General features: G+C 36.2%; 1 protein-coding gene and 1 long non-coding RNA gene across 2 annotated transcripts; one reads left to right on the forward strand and one right to left on the reverse strand.

The window, feature by feature from the left end:
- INTS15 (integrator complex subunit 15) lies at positions 1-27,258 on the reverse strand. The gene is made up of 7 exons (XM_051967129.1): positions 26,936-27,258; positions 24,993-25,191; positions 23,736-23,957; positions 21,217-21,382; positions 18,507-19,034; positions 10,476-10,515; positions 1-3,676 (listed from the first exon to the last, which is right to left on the reverse strand). Exons 2-7 carry the CDS (start codon positions 25,182-25,184, stop codon positions 3,460-3,462), a joined length of 1,365 nt encoding a protein of 454 aa, XP_051823089.1. The 5' UTR covers positions 25,185-25,191; positions 26,936-27,258; the 3' UTR covers positions 1-3,459.
- LOC127541874 (uncharacterized) lies at positions 3,686-23,824 on the forward strand. Its single transcript, XR_007948495.1, has 3 exons — positions 3,686-6,800; positions 14,280-14,304; positions 23,742-23,824. It is a non-coding gene; the product is annotated as an uncharacterized LOC127541874 (long non-coding RNA).
- Positions 27,259-27,512: the final 254 nt, after the last annotated feature.

The following is a 27,512-nucleotide window of genomic DNA, read 5'->3' on the forward strand; positions in this document are numbered from 1 at the left end:
TTGTTTTTTACATAGATGTTTATAAAGGCAGAAACTTTAATGCAATCAGTAGTCAATGTTTGCACTTAACATCCAAAATACCAGACTATTGCCAATAGTTCTACCCTCTGATTGGAAATTCTTCAAATAACCATCTATTGTTGCCAACCAATCTAAATAACTTTGGATTAGCACTTGCATGATTTAGAAACTTCTCAAAGTCAAAAGTGCAAATTCTTGCATAAAGGAATATTATTTTCCCTTAATATTCACACTCAACAATTCCTTACTCGATATTCCCCGCATAAAACATAACAGCCCTGAGTTTAATATAGAAAGGTCAATGACTTTGGAATAGTGTATGACAGTCATCAAACTAAGTGAGTGATGGTATAACATGTTTCAACAGAGGAGTTAAAATATGTAACTCAAGACAAACTCTCAGCATTTTATCACTCTTAATTATTCACAACACTTGATTTTAGTTTAGTCCCATAAATCCCATCATGCTCCAGTATAATTGGAAGTTGAGCTCCTTGCTATTAATGGTATGGGTGCTAGCCATGATACAAACCTAATTTAGTGGAAACAAGGGATGTTTTTTAAGACCCCTATACAATAAAAACAAATTACTTTTAAGGCTCTTAGTAACGAGGAAAAGAGAACTAGAGGAAAAAAGGTTAGTGGTCTTCAAATATTACAAGGGCTATCACATACAAGGACTAAATTGGTTCTGTATAGCTCTGGCAAACAGAAGGAGGACCAAAAGGAGAACGTTTAAAAAAAAAAAAAGGCAACTTCTGATTTAAAATAAGAACTTTCTAATAATTATAGTTCTTTTAAAAATGGAAGGCTGGCTTATGAGAGCAAGCTCTTAATCACTATTAGTATTAGAAGGTTGAACGACTGACAGAGGGATTATAAAAGGGATTTCTCCAGATGCTGGAGGTTGTACTATATTATGATTTCTAATGTCTCTTCCAATTTTTGGCTTAACATTCTGTGAATCCATGTTTTAAGAGGTGCTATCCTGGACCTAGCTAATCCATCCTGGCTATCCAATTTAGTATTCTTAGATAAAGGATATAATGACTTTTTTCACTAAGTCTTAACCTAATACCACTCAGAAAATTGTGATGATTCTTAAAGCTACTTACTTTAAAGAATGTTAACAAATGTAGGTTCCTCAAGTTAAATGAGCTTCTGAGTAACTATTATAGATTCAGTAATGGCCCCAATCACACCTTTGGACTGACAAATTACTACATTATTAAAGTATTAAGCAATTCATCACCACAAAGGCAGCATACAAAGGATCTGCTTCATTCTTCCTACATTTTGCCTGCATTTGACTGCCAAAATGAAACATCATTTTCCATTCATTCCAGACAAATTTTTCCCCTGGCTCTTGCAAAGTACCAAGTAATATGGTCATTCATATTGGATTCTGGAGCCAGGAAAGACGAGTTAGAGAAGCACTTGGTAGTTTTTCAACAGTACTGTGAGTGGCCAGGGAAGTGTCATATTTTACTCAGGAACAATTCCTTCTAAGCAAAAGTAGTGTAATTTAGATGTCTCTTGGTGCTTTTCACAAGCAGCTGGCACCATTCTTCCATTTCATGGAAAAAACATCATTCTGATCTTGTTCAATTCTACATACATTTTGAAGCTCATTCAGCAAGAGATGGAGGCATGCACACCTCTCCAAACCCTGAAAAAACAGTACCTTATATAAATAATAAACAATTTATGACTCTGATTTAAAAGGGAATCAGATTCAATCAATAATCATAATGAAATCAAATTTAAAGGAATGGTTATTTTCTTCAGGTATTAAAATGGGAAATTGGGAGAAACAGATTTCCCACACAATAAACAGTTTTTAAAAACTACTGAAAAAATAGAAAAATCTTGGTTTTGTTGTTCTGCAAACATTTTTAAAGTCACTGAACAATATTGGAAAAATAGGTTCCAGAGATGATTCAAAGCTGAACTGCTATAAGAAAAGTTACATAGCAAGGTTAGCACCACTTCTTTCCAAGTTTAAGGAAACATTTAAAAGAAGGTTTGTTAGTCAATAAATGAAATACGGCACTTTCATTGCACTTTGGATGTTGTATATTGTACTTTTGTAGGATGTTTGAAATTTTGGTCTTTAGAATAAAAAATACACAGGAATGCATAAGTAGTCTGGTATGGTCCTCTAGAAATTAAGTAATCTTCGACTAGGAAGCCATGAGTAGCTAAGTCATAGAATTAAAGTTCAGCAATCTGTCCCATAATTTTCATAGGATGAAATTGCAGCCATTCATTGCTGCCCTCTCATTTCCTCGAATTTTGTTTACTTATGCAATGATAACATGTTAACTGATTTTTATCAATATTTTCTTACTCCTTCTAAAACTAGCACTACAGAACTTCTACTAATGTACTAGGAAAAACTCCATAATTCAATGGGCCATTTTTGTTAATGAAGGGTTATGTTGTAAATATTGCACCTTACTAGCAAACCCAAAGCAGAAAATCATTACTTTCACTGACAAGCAAGATATTAGTGTGTTGTCAGTGATCAATTAAAAGTCGTATTTATTTAGTTTCCTTGTTATGATGATCAATCATGGAAGCAGAAATCTAATTTGAGACCAAATTAAATTGGCTTTTTATAGTATACTAACATAAAGTCTACAAGATTTCTTTTTTTTAAAAAATTTATTTGAACAGATAAAAGGAAATTTCAGAGACCTAGAGAAAACAAAAGGATGTGCCTTTCCTAGACTGTAGGGGCAATCTTTATCTTTACAGGTTTCCTTTAACAGTGGAAAGTGCCATGTGTGCCTTGCAATCACAACACATCAATCTCTGGATTCTATATAGTTGCAAAAATAGACACTGTATCTTCCAGGGCCTCATTACAAACATTTACAAGGAAAGGAGAGCAGCTGGAGAAATGAATTTTCAAATCCTGCATCTTAGACTAGATTTCTTTTCTGGGCTTCTCATTTCTGAGAAGGCTCAGTAAAGGAAAAAACCAATCACTTTTCATTATAGACTCAGACAGCTGTGTGTCGTTGAAATTACACACTGACAACTGAATACAATGGTGCTGTTCATTAACAACAGGCTCACAGGACTTGTAAACTAAAAAGAAAAGAAACAAAAACTGAAAAATCACTTTGCAGAGGGGCCGTAATTTTTTCCTTCATCCATTCAGTTTAGATTTTAAAGAATGTGTCCAAGTTTAGGGCTAATATGGTGAACCATCTGTTTCTTCCTAGTGCCCATTCTACTGCTATCTTGGAAGAATACCAAATCTTATAGATCTGTATAGTTCTGTTGGAGATGAAGAGAATTTTTTTTTTAAAAAAAGATCTTGTTTTTAAAATAGACTGAAGCAGTAATCCTCTTCTCTGTAAGGCTTTCATCTCAAATCCACCAGGTAAAGGAAAATGGATTTGTGATTCTTCGGAAGTTATGGGTCAGTTAACGGATAGGCCTGTATGGAAAAGTCATGCCTGGTATAAACGTCTGTACAGGATGGGCTGGGAGTGCAGGATGAGCTGGGTGTGCAGGGATTGCAGGGTGTGCAGCATGTGCAGGATAACCCAGTGGAGGAGTATGAATGTGAGGATAAAATCCTGGTGGCAGTGCAGTATGGGTTGATTGTTGCACTGGACCCGAGATCACGAGCTGAAGCAGACTGAAAAGGAAAAGAGAAATATTAGTTTGCTAATTCTGCACTGTTTAAGAAAACGAAAACTAAGAGAGACGGTACAGTTGATAGCATACACTCTGTTAAAAGCAAAGGGATATATATAAAATTAACAGAGAAACTTTCACACTTTACAAAGTTTTAGATGCTGGAAGCACAATCAACTAGGAACAATTGAGATCCAGAGAATATAACTTCCTAATTGCCCTAAAATATTCATCTCATATAAAATCTACTTGTGGGAGTCCATAAGACTTTTTCCACTTTCTCAATCTCTCTTGTTGACATCCCATACCTTTCTCAGGATCCACCTGAAAGTCACTTTCCTAATCCCTTCCAACTACAAATCTCCTTTAGTTGGTTTCACAGCACTAATGTACTTCTTTGTATGACATTTACCTGAGTATGTGCCTTCTTATCCCCAGAAGACTGCGTGACTTCTTTGAGAGCAGACCATATAACTATATGTATTTGTAGCTCACCCCATGAATGGTGGCTGCTTACTAAATGTTCCTTGGATGAAGAATGAATGATATAGTTTTGTTTTGTCCTATACTTCTATAGTGACTCAAACATTAAAATGTTCTCATGTTCTCTTGAGAGTAACTAATAAAACCATTCAATTCTAATTCAATAACACCTTAGCTACCTGGCAGATTTGGAATGGATAAGAAAAGATCACTTTCTGGATAACTGAAAGTTAAAGACTGTTTAAGTTGGTTTCATGAGTTAAGCTTCTCCTAAGCTTGGATAAGCACAAGTTATTAGAATATCAATCTCTAAAGAATTGAAACTGAAGGTCATCTAAAGGCCAATTGAGATGAGTATAAGCAGACTGCAAAACATTGCCAAAGAATTATGTAAGAGAAGTGATATGAAAAATATCATGAGGGAAAAGAATGATTTAAAAAAAAAGATGGACTGGTCAGGTAATGAGTGCATAGGAACTGATGAACTATCAGCATAATTGTTTAGTATGATACACAATATCAACAGCTGAAGAAGATGAAGCAAAAGACCTGCCTTTAAGTTAGCTAAGTCTCAACTCTGAGATACCACTACACACCTGTCAGATTAGCTAGAATGGCAGGGAAAGATAATGCGGAATGTTGGAGGGGATGTAGGAAAACAGGGACACTGATACATTGTTGGTGGAATTGTGAACACATCCAGCCATTCTGGAGAGCAATTTGGAACTATGCTCAAAAAGTTATCAAACTGTGCATACCCTTTGATCCAGCAGTGTTTCTACTGGGCTTATACCCCAAAGAGATACTAAAGAAGGGAAAGGGACCTGTATGTGCCAAAATGTTTGTGGCAGCCCTGTTTGTAGTGGCTAGAAGCTGGAAAATGAAAGGATGTCCATCAATTGGAGAATAATTGAGTAAATTGTGGTATATGAATGCTATGGAATATTATTGTTCTGTAAGGAATGACCAGCAGGATGAATAAAGAGAGGACTGGCGAGACTTACATGAATTGATGCTAAGTGAAATGAGCAGAACCAGGAGATCATTATATACCTCAACAACGATACTGTTTGAGGACGTATTCTGATGGAAGTGGATCTCTTCGATAAAGAGAGCTTTAATTGATCAAAGATGGACAGAAGCAGCTACACCCAGAGAAAGAACACTGGGAAATGAATATAAACTGCTTGCATTTTTGTTTTTCTTCCCGGGTTATTTATACCTTCTGAATTCAATTCTCCCTGTGCAACAAGAAAACTGTTCGGTTCGGCACACATATATTTTTTCTAGGATATACTGTAACCCATTCAACATGTAAAGGACTGCTTGCCATCTGGGGGAAGGGGTGGAGGGAGAGAGGGGGAAAATCGGAACAGAAGTGAATGCAAGGGATAATGCTGTAAAAAATTACCCTGGCATGCGTTCTATCAATAAAAAGTTATTAAAAAAAAAAAAAGTTAGCTAAGTCTCTCCCTACAATTAATATGGTGAAGAATTTTAGGCTCTTTTAATATCTTTGGGAAACCAATGCAGCCTTGGAATTGTTCACTTATTATTTCTCATGACAAAAATTGACCAATTTCTTTTCTCATAGTCGTGTCTCCTTGATGATCTATTTTTGGCTACTTCTCTTATGCATATGAATCATTAACAATATATTTCAGCCTACTTACATTTATATCTGATTCTTTAGTTATCTATGAATCTAATTCTTCTGAGACCTTTTACAATTACACAGCATTTCTAGGCAAATAATGGTTTTTTAAAAATGCTTTTCAAGGGAAGACCTACATAAATCAATGCAAAGTGAAGTAAACAGAACCAGGAAACCAACGAACACAATGATTACAATACAAACAGCAGGAAATTAATTATGATAACCAAGAAGCTCCCGAGAAGAATTGAAGAAATGCATTTTTCTTTACTGCAGAGGCAAGGACCCATGACATGAAATGGAATGCTGCAGGTTTATTTTGTTTAATTTTTTTTCTCTTTTTTAATCTTTCTTACAAGGGATGACTCATTTTACTGAGGGGAAAAAATAATCCTAAGGTCATTAAATGTGAGCCCCCTTCTGTTCTCTTTAGTTCAAAACCTCCTGATATCTCGAATTCTTTTTTCCTTTCCCCTAGTCTCTGACAAAGAGGAAGCCCCTCTCTTTGCCAAAGTCAAGCCCTCCTGTGGTGCATTTGATCCCACCTCTCCTACTTTCTATACCCAAGTTTAAATCTGACTTCAGACACTTATTAACTGTGTGTCTCTGATCAAGTCACTTAACCTCTGTTTATCTCAGTTTCCTAAAATGGAAAACAGAGGTAATGGCACTTCTCAAGGTTGTTGTGAGAATCATAAAAATGAGATAATTGTAAAATACTTAACTCAATGCCTGCAATATAGCAGGTACCTAAGTGTATGTTTCCTCCCTCCCTTTCTTAAAGCCCTATACAATTTGGTTTCAATCTCTCTTTCCAATCTTAATAAATGTTACTATCTCTGCTGAAATTTGTGATTCAGCCAAACTAGTTTTCCCTCTGTTCCTCATACAAGGATCCCATCTGTCATCTCTCTGGTTTTGTACTGGCATTTCCTCATCCCTAGAATCTACTCTCCTCCTTACCGAAGAGATGCCCTCTTACTTTAAGGTACTGCTGAGATATATTTGCTTCTTATGTTTAATTGTTTTGTATATAGTTATATTTATTAACTATATTTATGCATTCTTGTATATAATTGTCTCTCCCCAAAGAATGTAAGCTTCTTAAAAATAGAGATTGTTTCATTCTTTGTAGCTGTATCCCCCATCCCTGGTACACTGTAGGAATTGAGGAAAATTTTTTTCACTCATTGATTTTTGGAAGAGAATATATTTGGAAATGAACATAATAAACATGAAGAAAAGTATCAACAGAAATTATGGGCTTTTGTGGAATTGAAATTAATGGAAATGCTACATAGTTTCCTATATACATCCCACCTCTATCTCTTATTACCTAATTTTAGTCCCAGTTCAGTTTCTATCCTTGGGTCAAGAACAATCACTCTCACATGTATATGTGAGTACACATGCTGTTCATGTCAGACAAACACAAATGAAGGCTTTTAACTTCATATGGCTAGATCACCTAAATCATGTTTTCTCTGAATGTTTCTTAGTGCAAGGGTCAGAGGGCACCCATTTTTCTACAGACAGGGAAAGAAAGCAGGGAGGAAAAGGGAGAGAGATTTGCCAGAGAGAGAGAGAGGTACTCTTTGATCTAGAAATACTTAAAGAAAACATGGTCTAGGTGCTCTAGTCTGCAAATCATTTGAACACTTATCCTGAGCTTTGATATTTAATACGAACAACCTACTGTCACAAAATTGTCCTTTTCTTGTACTTTTTCAAAATCAGACTTTTTAATTTTTCTTTTGTCAATAGCCATTCTTATGCTTCTCCATGATGTCTTTTACTATATAAATTTTGTCACCTATCTTACAGCATAGCACATTCCATACACTCAGCTGTCACCTACTATGTTAATCACCACAATTTAGGCTGTGGAGACTATATGCTTGAGCTTGTGAGCAGGGTCTCTGCTATAGAAGTCTTGGCCTTGTACTAAGACCCAAAGAGATTCTCTAGCTGTATCTTCCCCGCTCCTCCCTTATCAGCCCCTCAGATCCTTTTCTTGTGACTACAGCTTTAGTGCTAATACTCCTCTACTTTTCTAATGTAGGAAGGAAATAAGCCTCTCAGGGATTGGCTTTCATAACCTCAAATAATTCTCCTTTTTTATGGTTAGTGACCTGACAAATCACATCACATCTTCATATTATAATTTATGACTTAGGCTCTTTGGTGAGCCAACTCTCCTGGACTTCTCAGTTGATATCTAAGTTATCAGGAATACTAGATATCTAGGTGCCAAATAAAAATGTCAGTGAACTATTGTGAACTATTTAAAATTCTAGCACCACACCTTAAACAAAGGACATAAAACATTTTAATAATGTAAAATGACCCACAAACAATAATTACTAAAAATGAAGAGACTAAATTAGATCTCTTAAGATTCTACAACTTTCATTTTGTCATAGTTTTCTACCATGTTGCCATTTAACCATGTTAAATTATTCTTAAACAATTAAATTTTAAGCTCTCTGGAGGACTTTTCTTAGAGAGATCTTCAAAATCTTTATGATGCTGATATGGTATTCTTCTTTAGAAAAGGGACAGACTAGATAGGCAGTTTAATTCCTTCTAAATATTTGTTTGAATTGAACTGAATAGGAAACAAGTTAAAGGCTAAAATTAAACAAGTCAAAGGCTAAATATATTTTTCTCATTCTGACAATTTTAAGACTCCCTTCCCATTATTAATTCCACTGCCTTCATTTATAACTTTAGACAAGAAAGGCAACCATATCCAAGTTATAAAGTGAAAATTGAACTATGCCTGTAACCTTCTGGCTCATCAGCTATAGCTATTGAAAAAACAAATTCTAATATTAGAAATTAGAAGAAAGTCCTTTATAAGGCATGATCCATAAAGTCAAGAAGCTTAGCATCTAATTGGGAGGACAATCTATAACTATTTCATATCAGTGTAAAACTATGGGTCCCAGTAGAAATTTAAAAAATATATATTCTTTATGTGCAAAATAAGGATATCAGCCTACTTCTAGTTGATGGCAAGAATTTACAACCTTTATTCCTGAATAAATAAAGACTACAAACAGTTTTCAGAAGAAATACAAAGCAACTATGTGACAAAAATCAACTGAGTCATACTGTAATTGCAATTGAAAACAACATTGAGGTCCTGCCCATGCTAATCAAATTAGCAAAGATAATAAAAAATATCAATAGTCAGTGTTGGAGAGGCTATGGGAAAACAACTGGTAGAGCTGTAAATTGATGTGACCATTCTGAAAAACAATTTTAAGCTGTTCTACAGGAATAACTAAAAGTTTTCATAACCTGTAACCTTTTGATCTCACTACTGGGTAAATTCCCCAAGGAATTTCTCAGAAAGAAAGATACTATATATAACAAAATATTTATAGTGGCACTCTATAGTAGCCAGAAAATGGAGGTGGGAAGAGGGAATAGGTATCTTCTGAGAATATCTGACCAAACGACATGTACATGAGATAAATACTATTGCATAAGAAATGATAAGAACCCAGAAACCTGAGAAAGTATAAATGATGAAAGGTGAAAATATAATCAAGTGAACAACATATAACTATAATAATGTAAGTGAAGGCAAATTAACTTAAATTAATTGCAATGAGAAATCCTGGTTCTAGAAAAAAGATGATATAATATACTTCCTGCCTTGAGGTAGGTGGGGTAACTATAACTGTGGAATGTGGAATATCTTATAAGACTTTGTCAAATAGTTTTACTTAACTGCAGCTTTTCTTAGTTACAAGATAGAGAAGAAAATATTGGGAAATGATTATGATGTTAAAAAGCACAAAAGGAATAAAATAAATGATCTGAGAATATCAGATAAAAGTTGTGAAAACAGAGGAAAAGCAAAAAAACCTTGTGAACATAGAGGAAAAAGCCACAGTATTACAGCAATTTGAAAAGAAAATGTTAATATCAGACATGTAAACAATGTAATTAAAAAATGTGAGAGTTATCTTACTGGTTGACACAGGACTTTACCTACTTAATACAGAGTATTAAGAGTGGAAACAAGTGATTTTTTTTCTAGGACCTAATTTAAACCTGTTAAAGTAATCTAAACAACCATGCAGTTCCAAGTTCTCTGATATTATAATTGTCATGGAATTGACTATAACTTGACTTACAGACAAATATTTTGAATGGCATAACTACTTGGTCTTTAGCCAACAGTTTGTACTGAGGCAACTTTTGGCCTCCTTGACAGGTATCAAATGGTGTAGAAAAAGTATATGACTAGGATTTAGAAATATGTTCCCTCCAGCAACTATAGTTCTCACTATAAATTAATAAATTATATTTTGTACCAATAATCAATCTTACATAGTAACATAATTTTAAATGAATCTGCCAGGGTCTAATCTATGCTTTTAGAAATGGTAACCAAATCTCCAATTCACCAAATCTGAATAACAAAAAGCAGAATTAAGTATACTGTGTACGTACCATGCATGTTGACTAAAAATGTTAGTAAGAATCTCTGTTTAACCAAACTATTTATTCTCAAAAATACTTGATAATAGGAAAAGGATAATAAGATTTCAACATGAAAAAGGATCTGATTTAAAATCAAACATCACATTCATAACAAGGTCCCAATTCAGACAATTCTGTTTAAAATGTTAAAATGGAAACTTACTTGTTATGTGGCAGCCTGGAACACAAAGTTCTCAAGTCATCTAAAATTAAAAAGAGACATAATTAGGGAAAAGATACAAGATAAAAATGGTTTGTATGTTTTCTATGATTTTTCTGGTCAATAGGCTTTCAAAAACAAACAAAAAAATCAGGAGGCAATGAATTCAGCATATAATATTTATAATACATATGTATGTACATTATTTAATATAATACAATAATTACAGTGGTAGACTCCTATCTGTTGTACTGGTTGCAGAGGAAGGGATCTTTCTTTTATTTCAGTAAAATTATAAAATCACAGAATGAAGGGCACTTTATTAAACCTTGGTTAATGTCTCTTAAAACTAATACAAATAATTTAGCTTTTTAAATATGGGCTTTAGAGTTTAGCTTGCTGGTCAGATTTATGGGCATAAATCTTGATATTGCAAAGGGATCATTTTTACAAATATAGCCTTGGCAAATCTATACAATAAGTATTAAATTATCCTCTTCTTATACATATGGAGTCTATCCTTTTACATAATGTAGAAAGTAAAGAGTTTTTAGTGTGCATACACAGAAGATCTGGGCACACAGAAGAGAATGTACGATGTAGGACAAGAATGTACTCATACATTCTCCAATATATTTCTTAAGCTACCACATATATTCATTCTCAGAGCCTTAAATGTGGATGGCAATGTGTTGCTAGGCTTGCACAGTGAAGAGTTCTGATAGAGAAGGATAACGATAGGAACACCTTTGTTTATCTGAGTATGAATTTAGGAGTCTTGAAGAAGTGAGGTAGAGGAAGAAGCAATGAGACTTTTTCAAAAATGCTTGGTAAGAATATGAAAAGCTCTCCCTTCTGAAAGCAGAGTGGAAAATCCAGGCCATTTATTCACAACTACATTCTTCATTTATAAACAACATTCTTCATTTAGATTGCATGCAATAAAATTGTAAGAAAATTTAAAATCATATAGTAGTATAATAAACATAAAAAACTAGAAGCCCAAAATAGTATTTCTCATATTACTAGTCTATTAAGTCAGCCAGAAAAATAAAAGGTTGAATTCTCTACCTTTCCCTAAAAGTTAATAATCTAACTTTCCAAAAAAGTTAATAATCTGAAACTCTGATAGACAGGAGTACCACAGATGTGGGTTGGCCACATAATTTCAAATTACAACCTAGGGAGTTTTGGGCAAGAACCAATCAGTTCATCTTAATTATATTCCCAAGATAAGGGAAAAATTAAAACTATAAATGTAGCCTAGCTCCCCAAACTATACTTCACAGGTATCAAAATATTTGGAGACACCCTGTTTTGCAGAGCTAAAAAGCAGCAAGCAGGCTGTGCCCTGAGCTTGGCACAACAATCTTTTGTGTTCTAGATGACCTCACCCTCTGGCAAAGTGTCTTAATTTGACCAGGTTTCACTGAGGGATTTATGATTCTAATTTCCCCTATTTCCTAGGGACTTGAGAGCCAATATCAATCAATCTCTTGACATGCTCACAATCCCTGTTCCTTGTACTTGCCAAGTGAACCAAACTAGGTACTGCAGACCTATTTTTGCTGGTTTTGTATCTTGTGAGATAATCAAGTTGGAGACGGCTCCCACAGGATCCAGGAATAGCTGCCTTGTCCATACATGAATCTGCCATGGGAAATGCTACTGAAGACTTGAGAATGATTTGTCCAGCCCACTTACAAAGCACTGCCTTGCCCCATCATGTTAAGCCCTCTTTCTCAGACGGAAGTACTTTCACTTGTGTTTGTTTCCTCACTTTGAAATTAAACTTCTGTTTGTGTCCTGACTCTCTTGCCTCTAGCCTGCTGTTTTAGGCTCTGGCCACCCACAAATTAGAGACCAATTCTGGTTCAGTTGACATTAACTGGTGTCAGAAGTGGGATTTGACAAAGAACAGGGCTAAGTGAACTTTGTGATACTAGTGGGGATAGACTAGGCACCAAAGGGATTTCTCCAGAGTCCAACTCCTCCCTTGTCCAGTGAGTCCACCACTTTTTGCTGCTCATAACCTCTGGGCTCACCCTTAAATAAGCAAGCTCACCTTTCTTTGTGAGGAAATTTGCAGAGCCCCTCACACCTCCATTCTCTGCAAGTCTCTATAAATTTGCTGTATGTCTCTTGATGTTTTTTTCCCCCCTGCATGCTTCAGTGTGCTTCCCCTAACCAACTGTTTCTATTGGTTAACTCTGTGAATGGCAGATCTCTGTAATTTGGCCCCTCTATGTGCTTCTGACCTGTGCCTCTGTTTTTTTTTAATTTTTACTCCCCATGTATATCCCAGATTCTGTATGGCCCAAGTGAGTCAACCAAGTAAAATTAGATTTGCATGCTTTTTTGTTTGTATTTGTCTTGCTGTCTGAAAAGTTTGTGTTATATTGTGTGGAGCTGAATTCTGTTACCTTCAAAGATTTAAAATTTAGCCAACCAGAAAAACTTCTGGGGGTTGTAGCCAGAAAACACTAGGAAAGATTAATGAACTTTCAAAGCTGAAGCAGTTGTCTCAATATCCATGACTAGATGCAATATACAAGACTAGCTCCACTTTAGGCTCTCTGTGGAATATTAGATTATAAGGGAAAAAAAAAACAAACAAATCCTGTAAGACATTTTTTTCTGTCATTACAACATTGGTCAAGTTGGAATTACAGAAAAAAGTCAGATAAGCAAAGTTTGTAGAACTGCTAAAAATATCTTAGCAGATTCTGGAAGTGTGGAGATTAATCATTAAGGAGTTGGGCAATTAGTCATGTTAAGGGGAAATGTCCTGAGTCTTTGGGGTAATAACAGGAACTCACTCCTTTCAGAAATATATATATATATATATATGTATGTATATATATATGTATGTATGTATATATATGATTTTTATTTTTCAAAACATATGCATGGACAATTCTTCAATATTAGCCCTTGCAAAACTCCATGTTCCAATTTTACTTCCCTTCCCCCATATCTTCCCTTAGATGGCAAGTAGTCCAATATATGTTAAACATGGTAGAAATATGTTAAATCCAATATATGTATATATATTTATATAATTATCGTGTCAAACAAGAAAAAAAGAGAAGCAAAATAAAATGCAAGCAAACAAGAAGAAGAGTGAAAATGCTATGTTGTGAACCACACTTGTTCCCACAATCCTCTCTCTGGGTGTAGATGGTTCTCTTCATCACTGAACAATTGGAACTGGTTTGAATCATCTCATTGTTGAAGAAAGTCATGTCCACTTTCTGAAAAATCTTAGTAAATTTTGGGGTATCCATTCTGTAGAATTTGTTTTAAGTAAAAATGAGGATTAAATCTTATAAAAGCTTAAAGATATAGCTTTATTTATAAGTAAATGATTAATAAAAGTTTTAACTGTGAGGGAAACATCAATAAATATATTCAAGTACTAAGCTGCAATTAGTAAAATTTTGCTTTTTAAGATAAAAAAAATTCCCAAGATTATAAATGTACTATCATTTTGAGCTTGATTACACTATAGTTGTTGGAATTGTCATGAATCCAATAGTAGAAAATAGCAACATGCTACAGTCTGGGAACTGTTAAAGGTGATGTCTATGCCTGGGAAAAATTTTCAGGATAACTTAGGATACATAAATAAAATCCTCTAGACACTATTTCCCCATTGTTCTATCTCCTCACTGAAGAGGATACTCTGTGACTACATATTGGCTGTCAGATATGATTCATGCCTGGAATCAAACAGACCTGAGAATTTTTCCCTCTATTAAGATATATGACATTCTTATAACTATGTCCCTCTTTTTTCTTTTACAGCAAATTTTTACAGTCGATAAATTTTGTAAGTACAATACTAACTATTAAATAATATACGGGAACATCTGAGTTACTATAATAGGATTTAAGTATGAGGATCTTACAATTTTAATCTATATTTGTGGTCAAATGATAATACAGGGATATCATACAAAGTGGAAAATGATTAGATAAGGTAATAAGGCAAAGATGTAAAACAAAAGTTTTTAAAATAAGTGGAATAGTAGATTTTGGAAAAAACAACAGGATTAGATTGTTTTATCTAAGGACTATATATTTTGTATATGATTTGTATTTATATATGATTAGCTTCCAAAATTATAATGGAAATTCAGGCTCTATGTTTTGGTAATAAGTTCTGAGGTTTTATTAATGAAAGATTAACTAAACTATACACAAAAATTGTACTGATAATGATACAGAGATTGAAATTACTTTACCATAATTAGAATATCTGTCTGATATCCAGGGACCTGTACATGAAACATCTGGGACTATCCTTTCTGTACACTATTTCCCTAAACTGTTCCTGTTTACCATTTAGCTCTATCTCCCACAGGCCAGGAGGCTCTTAGCTACTCTGTTCTGGCTTCAGGCTCTCTCCCCTATCTCCCACAGACTAAGAAAGTGTTCAGTTAACAATGTGCCTCTATTAGACAATTGTTCAGTTAACAATGTACCTCTATTAGACAGGACTCAATGTAAATGTTTAAATTGGAGATACCCTATTTTCCAGAGTTAAGACACAGCAAGCATATGCCCTGAGCTTGGCATAACAACAATTCTTTGTACTCCAAGATGATCTCACTCTCTAACAAAGTGTCTTGCTTTGACCAGCACCAAGTATTCACTGAGGGGGTTTATGATTTTAACACCTCCTATTTTCCAGGGACTTGAGAACCAATATCAATAACATTTCTTGACATGCTCACAATCCCTGTTCCTTGTAATTGCCAAGTGAACCAAACCAGATACTGCAACCTGTTCCAGCTGGTCCTATAGAGTATAAGACACTTCTGTGTCTTCTGTGAGACAATCAAATTGGAGACTGTTCCCACAAGACCCAGGACTTGCAATGTCCATGAATGAGCTTGTCAGGGGAAATGCTTCTCAAGCCCTAAGAAATGATTTGTCATAGTTCAGCCCACTTAGATGTATAAAGCACTGCCTTGCCCCAGGATGTTAAACCCACCCCTCAAGAGGACTTCTCCTTGCAAATGCTTTCTTCACTTTGAAATTAAACTTCTGTTTGTGTCCTGATTCTCCTGTCTCTAGCCAATTACAGGTTAGAAGCCAGTTCTGCTCTGATGACACAAGGTACAAGACTAAAAACGAAACTTTTAATCACACTCAGAAAGGAATCAGAAAGCTACAACAGGACTTTAAGTGCTTTACACATATACATTGCTATACATGATGTGATATGTGATATACACATTAACCATGTAAGTTAGGATAACTTTACACTAAAAGGTTACAAAGATATGAATGGCTATACATCTAAAAGAAAACATCACCCATTTTTTGAAAAAAAGGAAATTAATCTAGCAGCAATACATATAGTCATAAAACCACCACATTATGAACATTAGTTACTAGCAAACAAGTCATTTACTCAAAAGGAGAATAGTATAACAGTCTCCTTGCCTCAATTTTTTTTTTCATATACTCCAAGACATTCTCTAGATACCTGCCAAAGTGATTTTCTGACCAAGCACTTCTCTACTCAATAAACTGACAAATATTTGTTGACAGACTGACTGACAATTTCAAGGGCTCACTACAAACCAATGTAAAATCCTTCACAACTGACTCCAAGTTACCTTTCTAGCCCTATTATATAGAGATTCCTCCTCTCCACACAATAATTAACTGACTAACCAATCTCCTTACTTTTTCACAGTATAGAAAACACCATCTCCCATCTCTGAGTCTTTATAGAGTCATTCATGCCTGGAGGACATTTCCTTCTCATTTTTGCCTCTTCAAAATACTGTTACCTTCAAAACTCAATTTAAGTATTAGTTTCAATATGAAGTTCTTTCTGGTTCTCCAAATGCCTCCCCCTTGTTTTTATTTTGCATAAATTTACATATGTACCCAGCACATAGTAATATAAAGAATAAAATGCTTTGATAATTGTGGAAATATATAAAGAAGAATTGCATATGTTTAATAACATATTAAATTGCTTGCTGTTTAAAGGAGGGAGTGGAGGAAAGGAGGGAGAAAAAAATTTGAAATACAAGGTTTTGCGAGGGTAAATGTTGAAAATTATGCATATATTTTAAAAAGAAAAAAAGAAAAAATGCTTGCTGATTAAGTCCTATGTAAATTAATGCCTATATATCACACAAGGCACGATTCTGCATTGTCAATATATGAGGAAAAGACAAAGCAGAATGGAGCATCATCTGACAATGTTGCAGCCCCAAATGATTAAAAATCATATAAATGCTAAGCAGAAGTGATAAGAAATAATTTTCTTGAAGATTACACCAAATCATTTACTCAACTTCCCTAAACAAGATTAAAGTTGCTTAATAGAGTTAAGCATGATATTAGGAGTATAATAAAATTCTTAAATATATTGATGTTCAGCATTTTAAAATATTGATTTAGTTATTTTATTTTATACCTAAGGATTTAAGTATGCAAAGGACATAGTTTTCAAAAGGTTTGCCCACTATAAACAACCACATTAAAGCCTGCTTGAACTCAGCAACAGTAAAAGAAATGCAGATTAAAACAATTGTTTCAATTAAGATGCTGCAACTTGGCCAAACTCAAAAAAAGACACAGGAATACAATTAATGCTGTAGAGGTTCTATAAAAATAGGCACAGTGATGTTTTTTACATGGAACTAAGACATATCCTAACATTTCTGAATTTCTAGTTGGAATAATGAAAGAAAATTTACTATTTCAGGGCCTAGCAATTCCACTACCATTCAAACATTTATTAAGTACTTGGCCCTATGCCAGGCATTGAATATTCAACACAAAAATGACATTGTTCAATTCTTCATGAAGGGCATAGTACACACATAAGTTTATTTAAAACTATACTAAGTAAATACAAGGTAATTTAAAGAGTAAAGCAGTAATAGCCAAAGGAATCAGGAAATGTCTCATGTAGGTGTCATCTGAGCTAAACTATGAAGGAATTTAGGGATTCTAAATTGAATTTTGGAGAGTTCATTTCAGGTAAAGGGAACAACTTGCAAAAAATAGGTATAAATATTAGGTATATATACCAAAGAAAGTTAAAGGCAAAAAAGTCTAATCAATATATACCAAAAATATTAAAAACATCATACTTTGAGGGGGCAAGGAATGGGAAACAAAGCAGATGGCTCAACTGGAGAATGTCCTCCAAAAAAAAATCCTTTACTGGTTTTTTTTTTTTTTCAAGCTACTCTTTTCCAAAAATGTACCTAGTACTAATATGAAGGTCACTGTAAAACTCAGTGAAACTCAGGCAGCTCTCACTCCATTTTCAAACCTCAGAACAAAAGGTCTCTAAAAAAAACCAAAGGATTCCTGATATAACAATGGCTATCTCCACATCTATCCAGACTATACCCTTCCAATTATGCTAAGTGTCTGGCACTAAGGAGCAAACATTTTTGTCCACTTACTCCTAAGTTCTATCACAAGACCAGTAAAAGCTGGTCATATGGAGAGAGAAAATGGATTTTTTTTTTTTTCCTGAGGCAATTGGAGTTAAATGACTTGTCCAGGGTCACACAAGTAAGAACAAATTTGAACTCAGGTCCTCCTGACTTCAGGGCTGGTGCTCTATCCACTGTATCACCTAACTGGCCCCTAGAATGTGAAATTTTGAATTAGAAAGACTCAAGTTCAAATCTCAAAACAGAAAAGCCTGTGATGAGGAACAAATGAAAAAAAAGATGTGAAGTCCTTTGCAAATCTTCAAGTACAACATCAGTGCTACCTATTAAACCAGGAGGCATATCAGGGATCTGGCGATAAGCTCTCAATCCTCCTGGTTATGATACCAAGAATGCCAGCCACTCATCTGTGTGATTTACATCCAAAAAATGGCCAGGGCAGTCTTTACCCTGGCCACTTTTGGGCCTAGATTTTTAAACCATCTATCATAATTTCCTCCTTTCAATTAGAAGAATTTTACCTCAATTAAGAACAAACCCAATCACCTCCTGTAATGAGTGACACAGCTCTCGAGAGGCTGCACTGGCTTACCTCTGGTGCACAGCAGGGCTCCGGATGCCATGGACACCTGCAGAGCCTGTGCCAGGCGATCGAGAGACAGCTCGATTTCTTTGGAGGCATTGAGTGGATTTAGTTCATCAGACAATCTGTTAATCTCTTCAACCAGAGGAACCATGTGGTCAAACAGGACCAGCCCCAGCCGTCCATATAAATTCTTCTCTGTCAAATGCACCTGAAGCATCATCAGAACCTGCAGAACACTTAGATGCAGTTTTGAGTACAAAAGGTGAAAGTCTCTGTCGACTCCTGCTACAGACTCCTTGGCGATTTTATTGTTCATGTGGCCATTTGGTAGCGTGGTCTTCTTTCTTCTCTTGTAAGCGAGAGGTGCCTTCACACACCAGTGAATCAGTCCAGTGAGTGGGGTGAGCTCTAAAAATCCAATCGGGAGATTGGCTGCAATTGGGGTGTTTAAAAAGGTAATGAGAATCAAACGGGGATCCTCAAAGATCCAGTTGACGATTATCTCAAGCAAGTCCAAAGGTGGAATTAGTTCATCTGAAAAAAGAAAAGGTCCACTGAGACATAAAAGATGCCATAGAAGTAGGCGGTTAAATACAACCTTGATTACAGCGTAGAGTAAACTCAATTTAAAAACGAGCTTTAATACTTTCTACCAACAGGCTTCCAAAGCACAATGCCCCACACAGGTTCAAGAAAGTAAGCATGAGAATAATTATGTCCCTGTATGTCTATTTCTAAGGGTACATCTTTTGCACCTAGGGTACTCAGTTCCCAAGGCCACAAGTCATAAACCTTAGAGACTAAGCAAGCACCAAAACACCAAAGCTTAATCCCTGAGAATATCCTGACCAAAGCCTGACTAGTACAATACTTCTGCACTTGCCTGAATCATTCCTCCACACTGTAATTTTTATAAGTGTTTGTAATAGAGGTAATTCCTAGAATGAAATGCTCCTCTGAACAATGAACCAATGGAAATTAAGAGAACTTGGAGTTTCATTTATAAGAAAGTCCAAGTTACTGGGTATATATACCTACAGATATCTGTCCACTTGTATAGTTAATAGCATAAAAGTATTTGTGGACCTGTATAAGATTTGTGTACCCATACATGTACAGATATATAAATCTGTACAGCTCTAAGTCTATTAACTAATCTAAGTGACATGAAACATTTTTATCCTAAATGAGTTTGTCATAAAACTCTGGTCAATTTCCTTCTAAAAGGCAGCCCAATAATTCTATATAAAGTGTCTTTAATTTTATTCTAAAGGTGTGGCTGAAAAATACAAAGAAACAGTAACCAGTAATTTGAAAGCAACTTTTTATCCAAGTTAACACACTAAACAAAATTAGGCAATCAAATGTTTGAAGAAATGTCAGTAAAAATTAAGGGGTAGAATAAAACTACCAAAGTAACAAGAAAAAATGACATGCTGTGTTTACCATCTATGATACACAATGCATCCTAATTTTAAGGTAACAACATAAGTTTTTATGCCCCAAAGTTTATTTCTCATGAGTTGAAATTGTGACTGTAGCAATTCTAAGTCTCCAAAGAGTTAATAAGGCTAAAGCAATAATTAAATTAAATTATGTGTTAAATTAAAACTGCTTGTTAAAATAAATGAAACAAGCAACTAGTGATACTTTTTAACTAATCAAGTGAAAGGCTAGGGAAGGGACACTTTAGTTATTATTTAATTTCCTGTTTTGGTAGCAAAGAAGTTGTGAGGAAGGCATATTATGCAAAGATTATATTTACTTATTTATTCAATCATTTTTAGAAAAAATTATAGAACTAATTAAAGTGTTTAATAAAACAGCAAAAGAACAAGCTGAATGAAACAGTAATATTTAAATAAATGAAATCTGGTGATAGGATAATGCTACTTAGTCTAGCTAATATTCATTCTTGCAGAATAAACAAAGTCATATTTTTGTAGTTTCAATGAATTGCTTTTAAGGTTAGTATTGAAGAATATACTACTTGTTAGTCATTGTGATCTCTATAGTCATGAATTGTAATTTAAACATGTGGATACATATGTGGTACTTTCCCAATGGAAAGTTTTGTTTTGCAAGCTTCATCCAAATGCCACGCAATAGATTTTTAAGGTCCTCCATGACATCTGACTAATGAACTCTCACCTCTAAAGGAAAGAAGACATTCAAAAGAAAACCATACTCTCAACATAGGCACAGCCCTGCTTCTTCCTTTTTCCCAAAACCAGTTATGTTTAAAAATTACAATTTATGTAATCTATAATACAATGAATGCCTTTTCAAGTCATTCTATTACTATGTACAATTTGAATCTACCAGAAAGGGATCCAATAAGGATAAGGACAAAATTCCATTAGAAATGGTATTTAGGGTCTATTCTTACTAAATACAATTTGTATCATTTAATTTCAGCTTACTTCCTAAAGGAAACATAAACATATACTGGAAATAGTTGAAAGATGAGAGGAAATTCCACCCACCGAAACCACTTCAAGCTGGCTTTCAAAATAAAAGCCAAATATGTAAACTCTCTTCAATAAAATGTATGTAAATAAAACAAGAAAAAAGGCAAAATACTGCGCATGTGCTAAATATAGATAGATATTTGGGCATTATCAAAGAAGGAAAGAGAACTTAGAAGATATAAGTAATTAGTGTTAATTTTTTCCTGTAAAGCTTCTTAGGAAAATAATTTTGTTTAATAAGTTACCTGAGGAAAGGTCATAGAATGCAGTAACAGCTGTAATAAACTGGCAGCAGAAGCGAGGGCTGGCACTGAATATCTGTTTCAATGTCTGAATGGATCCTGGCACCAAACTACAGTAGTCATCAACTAAGGCCTTTGCTAACCTCACACAGTAGCCCGCAGGTGTGCGCTGAAAAAAATTTATAATACAAGTAATCACAAGTACTTTACAACAGCACATAATTAGTTTTTCACGGTTCTTTCCTCATACAGAAAGAAAAGATATGAAGAATTCTTGACATAGTTCTTTTTAAGGATTCTTTAGAAATAGAGATGGGTTGGCAGGGAATGATTCAAAGTTTAAATAAGAAAAGATCACAGAAGCATTTCAATATTTTAAAGAAATGTGAGTTTTAGGTAGAATAAGGGTATTTTCTCTACCAACAGATCATAAACCCATTGCAGTTTGGTAGACAGCCTTTAAAAATCAGTGATGAGTCTTTGACAAATTTAGGTTTCTTAGCTCTTAAATAAAAACATTTCCAACCTGAGAGATTCTGCCTCACTCATGATTTACCAGTACAGCTTTGGAGAAATTCAGGATAATCTTCTTGACAAAATGAAGTATCAGAAATATATAGGGCTTTAGTGGTTGTCTAATTTGACTTAATATGAGCATATAAAAGTTCATTATTTTGTAGCCTTACCAAGATCCCAGGTTATAAAACCTGATATTCACTAATTTAAGAGTTGCTCATCACATACAATGACCTGGTCAAACAAGAAATGGCATTTTAGAGGAGTATGAGGAATATTAGATATTTAAACCCTATGGATAGCAGTGCAACCCTCATCTCTCATGCTCAATAAAATTAGTCCAACTCCTTTTCCCATCATATATTTTCCAGATGATATCTCTTACTACATTCTTACATTCTTTTGCAGCAGACCACACAAATTTGGTAACCATATTAAAAGTGTAAAAGAGATTGCAAAGGATGTGCTTAATAAATCAAACTATTTGCAAACTTCAGAGTGAAGTAGGGCACTAAAGACATCTATTTTGTATTAGTTTGTTTATAGCCTATTTGAATTATTACACGTACTTGAAAAATATTCTAATTCATACTAACATGTCCTCCTCTCACCATCCAATGAGCTTTTATTTTAACTTATAAAATTTAGCATAGTATATAATCTGTTAATATGATTGAGAAATAAGTTTGTTTAGCCAACGATTTTGGTTTATATGGTGGTCATAACAGACATAGACATAGACACTCATACAGACACACACAGGTTACTAATTTTTAAGAAACTATTAAACTGATTATTCAAGTTTTCTTTGATTATTGATAAGTACTTTTTAAGGAACAGTTATATTATCAATGCCAAGAGGATGAGTCAATGCAAAATAACAATTCCCATGCTTACCAATGCATCTTTTTTGGAAGGAAAAGTACAGAAACTAAAATCTGTTTAAAAGTTGCTAAAATTTAATTTAACATATTCATGTATGTTAAAAAATTCTACTCAGAAAGTTACAAAGTGTTTTCAAAATTCTCTATCATATTCAATTGAAGAGAAAAGTCATCCCTATTAAAAACTTGCTTTGTAGAATTTAATTTTAAACCGATTTTTAACTTTCCAATATCATGCCTAACTACACAATGTAACAAAATAGGGAATGATTAAATAACTATATCAGAAATTTTTCTGGTCCAGATCTATGATTTCATTAATAAAGGGACTTTCCAAGGAGAAATTCCCTTTAATCACTTATTCTCTCTGTGGCAGAGGCAATTCCTTAAGATTACTGAAATTAACAATATCTAAAATGCTATAATAGTGCTTTTTAAACTTTTTCCACTTATAATCCTTCTTCGTCTAAAAAAAATTTATGTAATCTTGGGTACATAAGTATATAAAATAGGTATAAAAACCAAACATTTATTGCTAATAAATCATAATTTTGTAACCCTCTTCTCACATTCAGTTGGTGACCCCAAATGGGATCACAACCCACAATTAAAGAAGCTTTGTGCTATATTAAAATATAGGACATTGATTATAGTCAGAATATACTATACTATAATTAATAATCTCCACTGGTGCTTTACTTGTAGTGTAGAAGAGATTCTAGGTTACTAAATCTTTTGCCAATGGACCATAAATTCTAGAAGAGTCTAAGAAACTTGAAAATTTCAAGTTTGGCTTTTCAGAAACCAGGAAATTGTTTTACATGGCTGTCCTCAAGAGGATCATTGCTGCAGTGTTTATAAGTTTATTTCCAGATGTGTGGCCACCAGGTGGTAGTATTTTCTTTAGTCATAAAGGCTACCCAAGAGCTGTCTAAAGAATAAAGAGTGTCTCCTGTATCAGTACAGGTAATTTCCAAACAGATGAATTCAGGGTATTCATAATTCAAATATAGTAATTAATATATATAATATCAAAGAAAACAAAACTCATTAAACTACTTGTGACTTAGCAGAACCTATCCTTACAGTTATTATTTGAATCATGCTTTTTTTTTTTTTTACCTGTAGCCAAGATGCAGCACATTCTAACACAGGAATCCGACACACAGCCACTGCCATTGAGACCAACTTTCCTAGTAAGACCATGCGGCTATCATCTGCTTTGTTCCCTTGAGGACTGAAAAGGGATGAAAAAATAATCTGACGCACAGAATCCTTGGCTTGCTCCTGGAAATAATTGCACATGATTTCAAGAAGTTGAAGCTCCTGAAGTGAATTCAGCCTCTGTGAAATAAAATTAGGAAAACCAATAAAACTTAGTATTTCTACATTAATTTGTATGTCAAAAAATAAGCATTTTGTTGCCAGATTTTATTATCAAAATATCACAATTACTGTTTATTGTTTGATTTCTGATTATTCTCAAAGAATTCAATGCTATAAACCCCGAAAATCAGGGTCAGTGTTTGCAGTCATACAGGTGGGCAAAAGTATAACTTTAATGTAACATTAAGCATGGATGTCGAACTGCCCTTATCTTTATTCTATAGGATATCTACATATTCTACATATACTTTAAAATATGCATGCCTTCTGCTTTATTCAAATGTAAGCTCCTTGAGGACTTTTGCTTTTGTCTTTATATTCCTAAACACTTGGCATAATCTCTGGTACACATAACAGTTGCTTAATAAATGCTCACTGGCTGACTGATGGACTACAGTATTTTAACTACAGTAAGGCTATTTTTTGTCTTTGATACTTTTTAAAGCAAGGTGATTGGTATTCATAAATTACTTCCAGAAAATCAAGGGGAATTCAAATTATTACATATAGTAAGCCCCCCACCCCTATTACTCTCTTTTGCCTTTTTTTGTATCCCAGTGCTTAGCATAGTTCGAGGTACATATTAGACACTTAATAAATATTTACTAACTAATAAATGTTAGTAGTAGTATACTAGATTGGCCAATAATCAAATCCCTCAAAGAATCAGGACTTTAAAGAGGAAAAGATTTTTCCTTTCCTTAAGAAAAAAAAATTCAATTTTTTTAGGCTTATTTTATGCAATTTTTATTAGGTATGCATCGGTTGTACTAGTTACCCTTTTGTTATATTAGACTCATTAAAACAGCTTTAAAGTTGCAAATGGACAGAGAAATCTGATATATATCAGGGCAGAATAACGAATGAGAATAATAAAAAAAAATCTGAAACATAAAGATTCACTAAAGTATGCCAACATTTATGAGAGTCAGGGTTTTAATATGTCTACACAACTGATACCCACTTATCCTGCTTTGAATTTTAACTATATACCTTAGGTTGGGAATTGCGCTCCTTGGGAACCTGAAATATGAATTCTTCCAAAAGTTCAATAGGACCTTTGTCCACAATAGGAAGTGGTGCATTTTGGAGTTGACTGCTAAAATAAATGTCCAAATGATATAATACTTCCTTAGCAGCACTTAATGCATCTCGGCGGATCAAGGAATGGCGAATGTCACTCATTGTGGTCCTGTAAGGGGACAAAAACAAGGAATGATTTATTCTCCCTCCCAAATTACAGCACATCTTTTCAGTGCTATTACTGGTATGTGCTCCATTTCTGATAAAGTTGAAGCTGCATTTTTTAAACCTTTTATTTCTAATTGGCCTTTCCCCTATTTTAAAATTGCTTACTCAGACCAAACCAACAGCATTTTGGGTGTCTAAACATCCAGTCTTCAAGTCTTCAGTACACTTGAGACAACAGTATTCAAGTCCTTAAAGTAAAACAGCAACAAAGCTAACACTACATATAAATAACATAATCCTGCAAGTCAGAAAATTTAATTCTACTTCGGGCTTCATATCCCATCACACAACCTTGAGCAATAGATTTAGGCTGTCAGCAATTGTTTCTCCATCTGCAATATGAAGGAGTGGGGAAAATAATCTGCTGAGTGTATGCTTTCAGCTCTGGAACTGAATGTCCTGAGGGGACAACCATAGGCTTGTGTAGCTATCTCAGAAAGGGTTACTCCTCACTTGACCTTCTCATCTTATTAAAATGTAAAACTTTCATTCTGATCCAGCAACTGTCATACTATTAAACTGATCTGATACCTACCAATTTCCTACCAATCTATAAGGAAAATAATCAAAGCAAGACATAACTCAATTAAACAAACGTTGACTAAACACCTATGATGCAGGAGGCCTGCAATAAAGTTTTGCTGTGTGCTTGTGAGTTGTTCTCAAAAATCCTGCAGGCAGCAGGCAAGCTGGGGGGGGAGGAAGGGGGGAAAAGAGGAGGGGGAGGGAGGGCCTCTCAGTCTGCAAATGCTGAGCTCGGTCCCCAGATCCTTGGACCACCCGCTCCAGCTATTTGAAAGAGCATCATTAGGGAGCTGGTCACCTGCTTAGAAAAGGCTCATTCCCAAAGAGCTGGCTACCTGTCTGGAAGTCTCACCAGAGGATTTCTACACCCTGGGTGAGATAAGTTATTCTGACCATAGAAGCTGGGAACGAGGGGAGGCTAGGAGAGCGGTGCATCGGGAGCGGCCTCGGGCAGAGAGCTGGGAGCGTGCCGCACTCATAGCCTAAACGTTCAGCTCTCTAAAGGTGCCGCTTCTAAACGGGCTGAGCCACTCTCGGGAGTGAGGTCAGCCCACTCGGCCTCTTTCTTTAACACCTCCCGTTACTTGCAGCAGCAAGGCAGGCAGAGCACTTATGAGTTTCGGCAGGGCTCCGGGTCTTCCCACTAGTGCTAATGAGACCGCAGCTCAGAGGGGGAAAGGGGCTGGCCGGGAATCTCACAGCCAGGCGCAGGGCTGCACGGACTGCACCGGCTGCATGCACCCTGCAGGAATCCCCGCCTCCCCGAGCTGCGGACCCAGAGCCCGGCGCCCTTTCCCGCTGCACCGCCGCTCCTCGTCATCCAGCGGGGGCAGATGAGAGCATCCGGTCCGAGGGATTCCGCCCCGAGTTCCGCAAGAAGGGACCCAGCTCTGCGGGGTCTCGTTAAGGAGGCCGCCTGGCCCCGTCGGGAATCTGGACAAAAGGAAACTTCGCCGCAGGTTGGGGCCGCGGGCTTCCTGCGGATCCGGAGCTCAGGCTTCGGCCCGCCGAGCGGAGACGGCCGCCGAGCGGAGACCGCCGAGGGGTCGGCGCGGGCTCCGTCACGGTCTCCCCAAGCGCCTCCGTCCCCCTCCCCGCCCGGCCTGGCCCAGCCCCGGCTCCGGCGCCCGCCTCAGAGCGAGACCCGCCGGCAGGCCTACCTTCTCCTGGCCCGGCTCAGCGGCACATTGCCACCTCGGGCAGGGAGTCTGAGGCTCGGGGAACAGGCGGACTACGCTGCGAAGGAGCAGCCGGGAGGCCCCGAAGCGGCGGGACGGGTGGCCGAGCACGGAGGCGAAGCGACGGTGGCCCGACGAGGCCAAAAGCAGACCCGGGCGCGGCCATCGAGCTTCGACGCCACCTAGTGGCGGTCCGAGGCGCTTAGATCGTCAGGGCCCCGAGGCCGAGGCTGGCCGCGGATAAGCAGAGAAGCCTGGAAAGCCAGGAACGAGACAAAGCTTCCGTGAGTCCCGCGGGGCCAAGGCGGCCACTCACCCTCTTAGGCACTGCCGCGTCGAACGCTGACTTCCGGTCCGCTTAGTTAGAGAGTCCTCCGAAGAGCCCGTGCCAGCACATTGGGTCCCGTGACAGTCCCTGCTCCTCTCGCTTCCTTCCTCCTGGGGCCTGGGCCTCTCCTCGCTTGGGCGCGGAGCCCTTTCCCTCGGGCCCTTTTTCTCAGGCCCCAGCCCACCGCCCCTCTTCTTAGGCCGACCCAGCTTAGAGGCTCTCTTCGACCCC

This window comes from Antechinus flavipes, chromosome 1 (genome assembly GCF_016432865.1).
Source record: "Antechinus flavipes isolate AdamAnt ecotype Samford, QLD, Australia chromosome 1, AdamAnt_v2, whole genome shotgun sequence".
NCBI classification, from domain to species: Eukaryota; Metazoa; Chordata; class Mammalia; order Dasyuromorphia; family Dasyuridae; genus Antechinus; species Antechinus flavipes.

Excerpts from the sequence above, each read along its gene's own strand:
- INTS15 (XM_051967129.1), bottom strand. The coding sequence starts at position 25,184 with ATGAGTGACATTCGCCATTCCTTGATCCGCCGAGATGCATTAAGTGCT. Across the intron at positions 23,958-24,992 it reads AGCGCAATTCCCAACCTAAG|AGGCTGAATTCACTTCAGGA; the intron begins GTATATAGTTAA and ends TTTATTTCACAG. Across the intron at positions 3,677-10,475 it reads TCCAGGCTGCCACATAACAA|TCTGCTTCAGCTCGTGATCT; the intron begins GTAAGTTTCCAT and ends TTTCCTTTTCAG.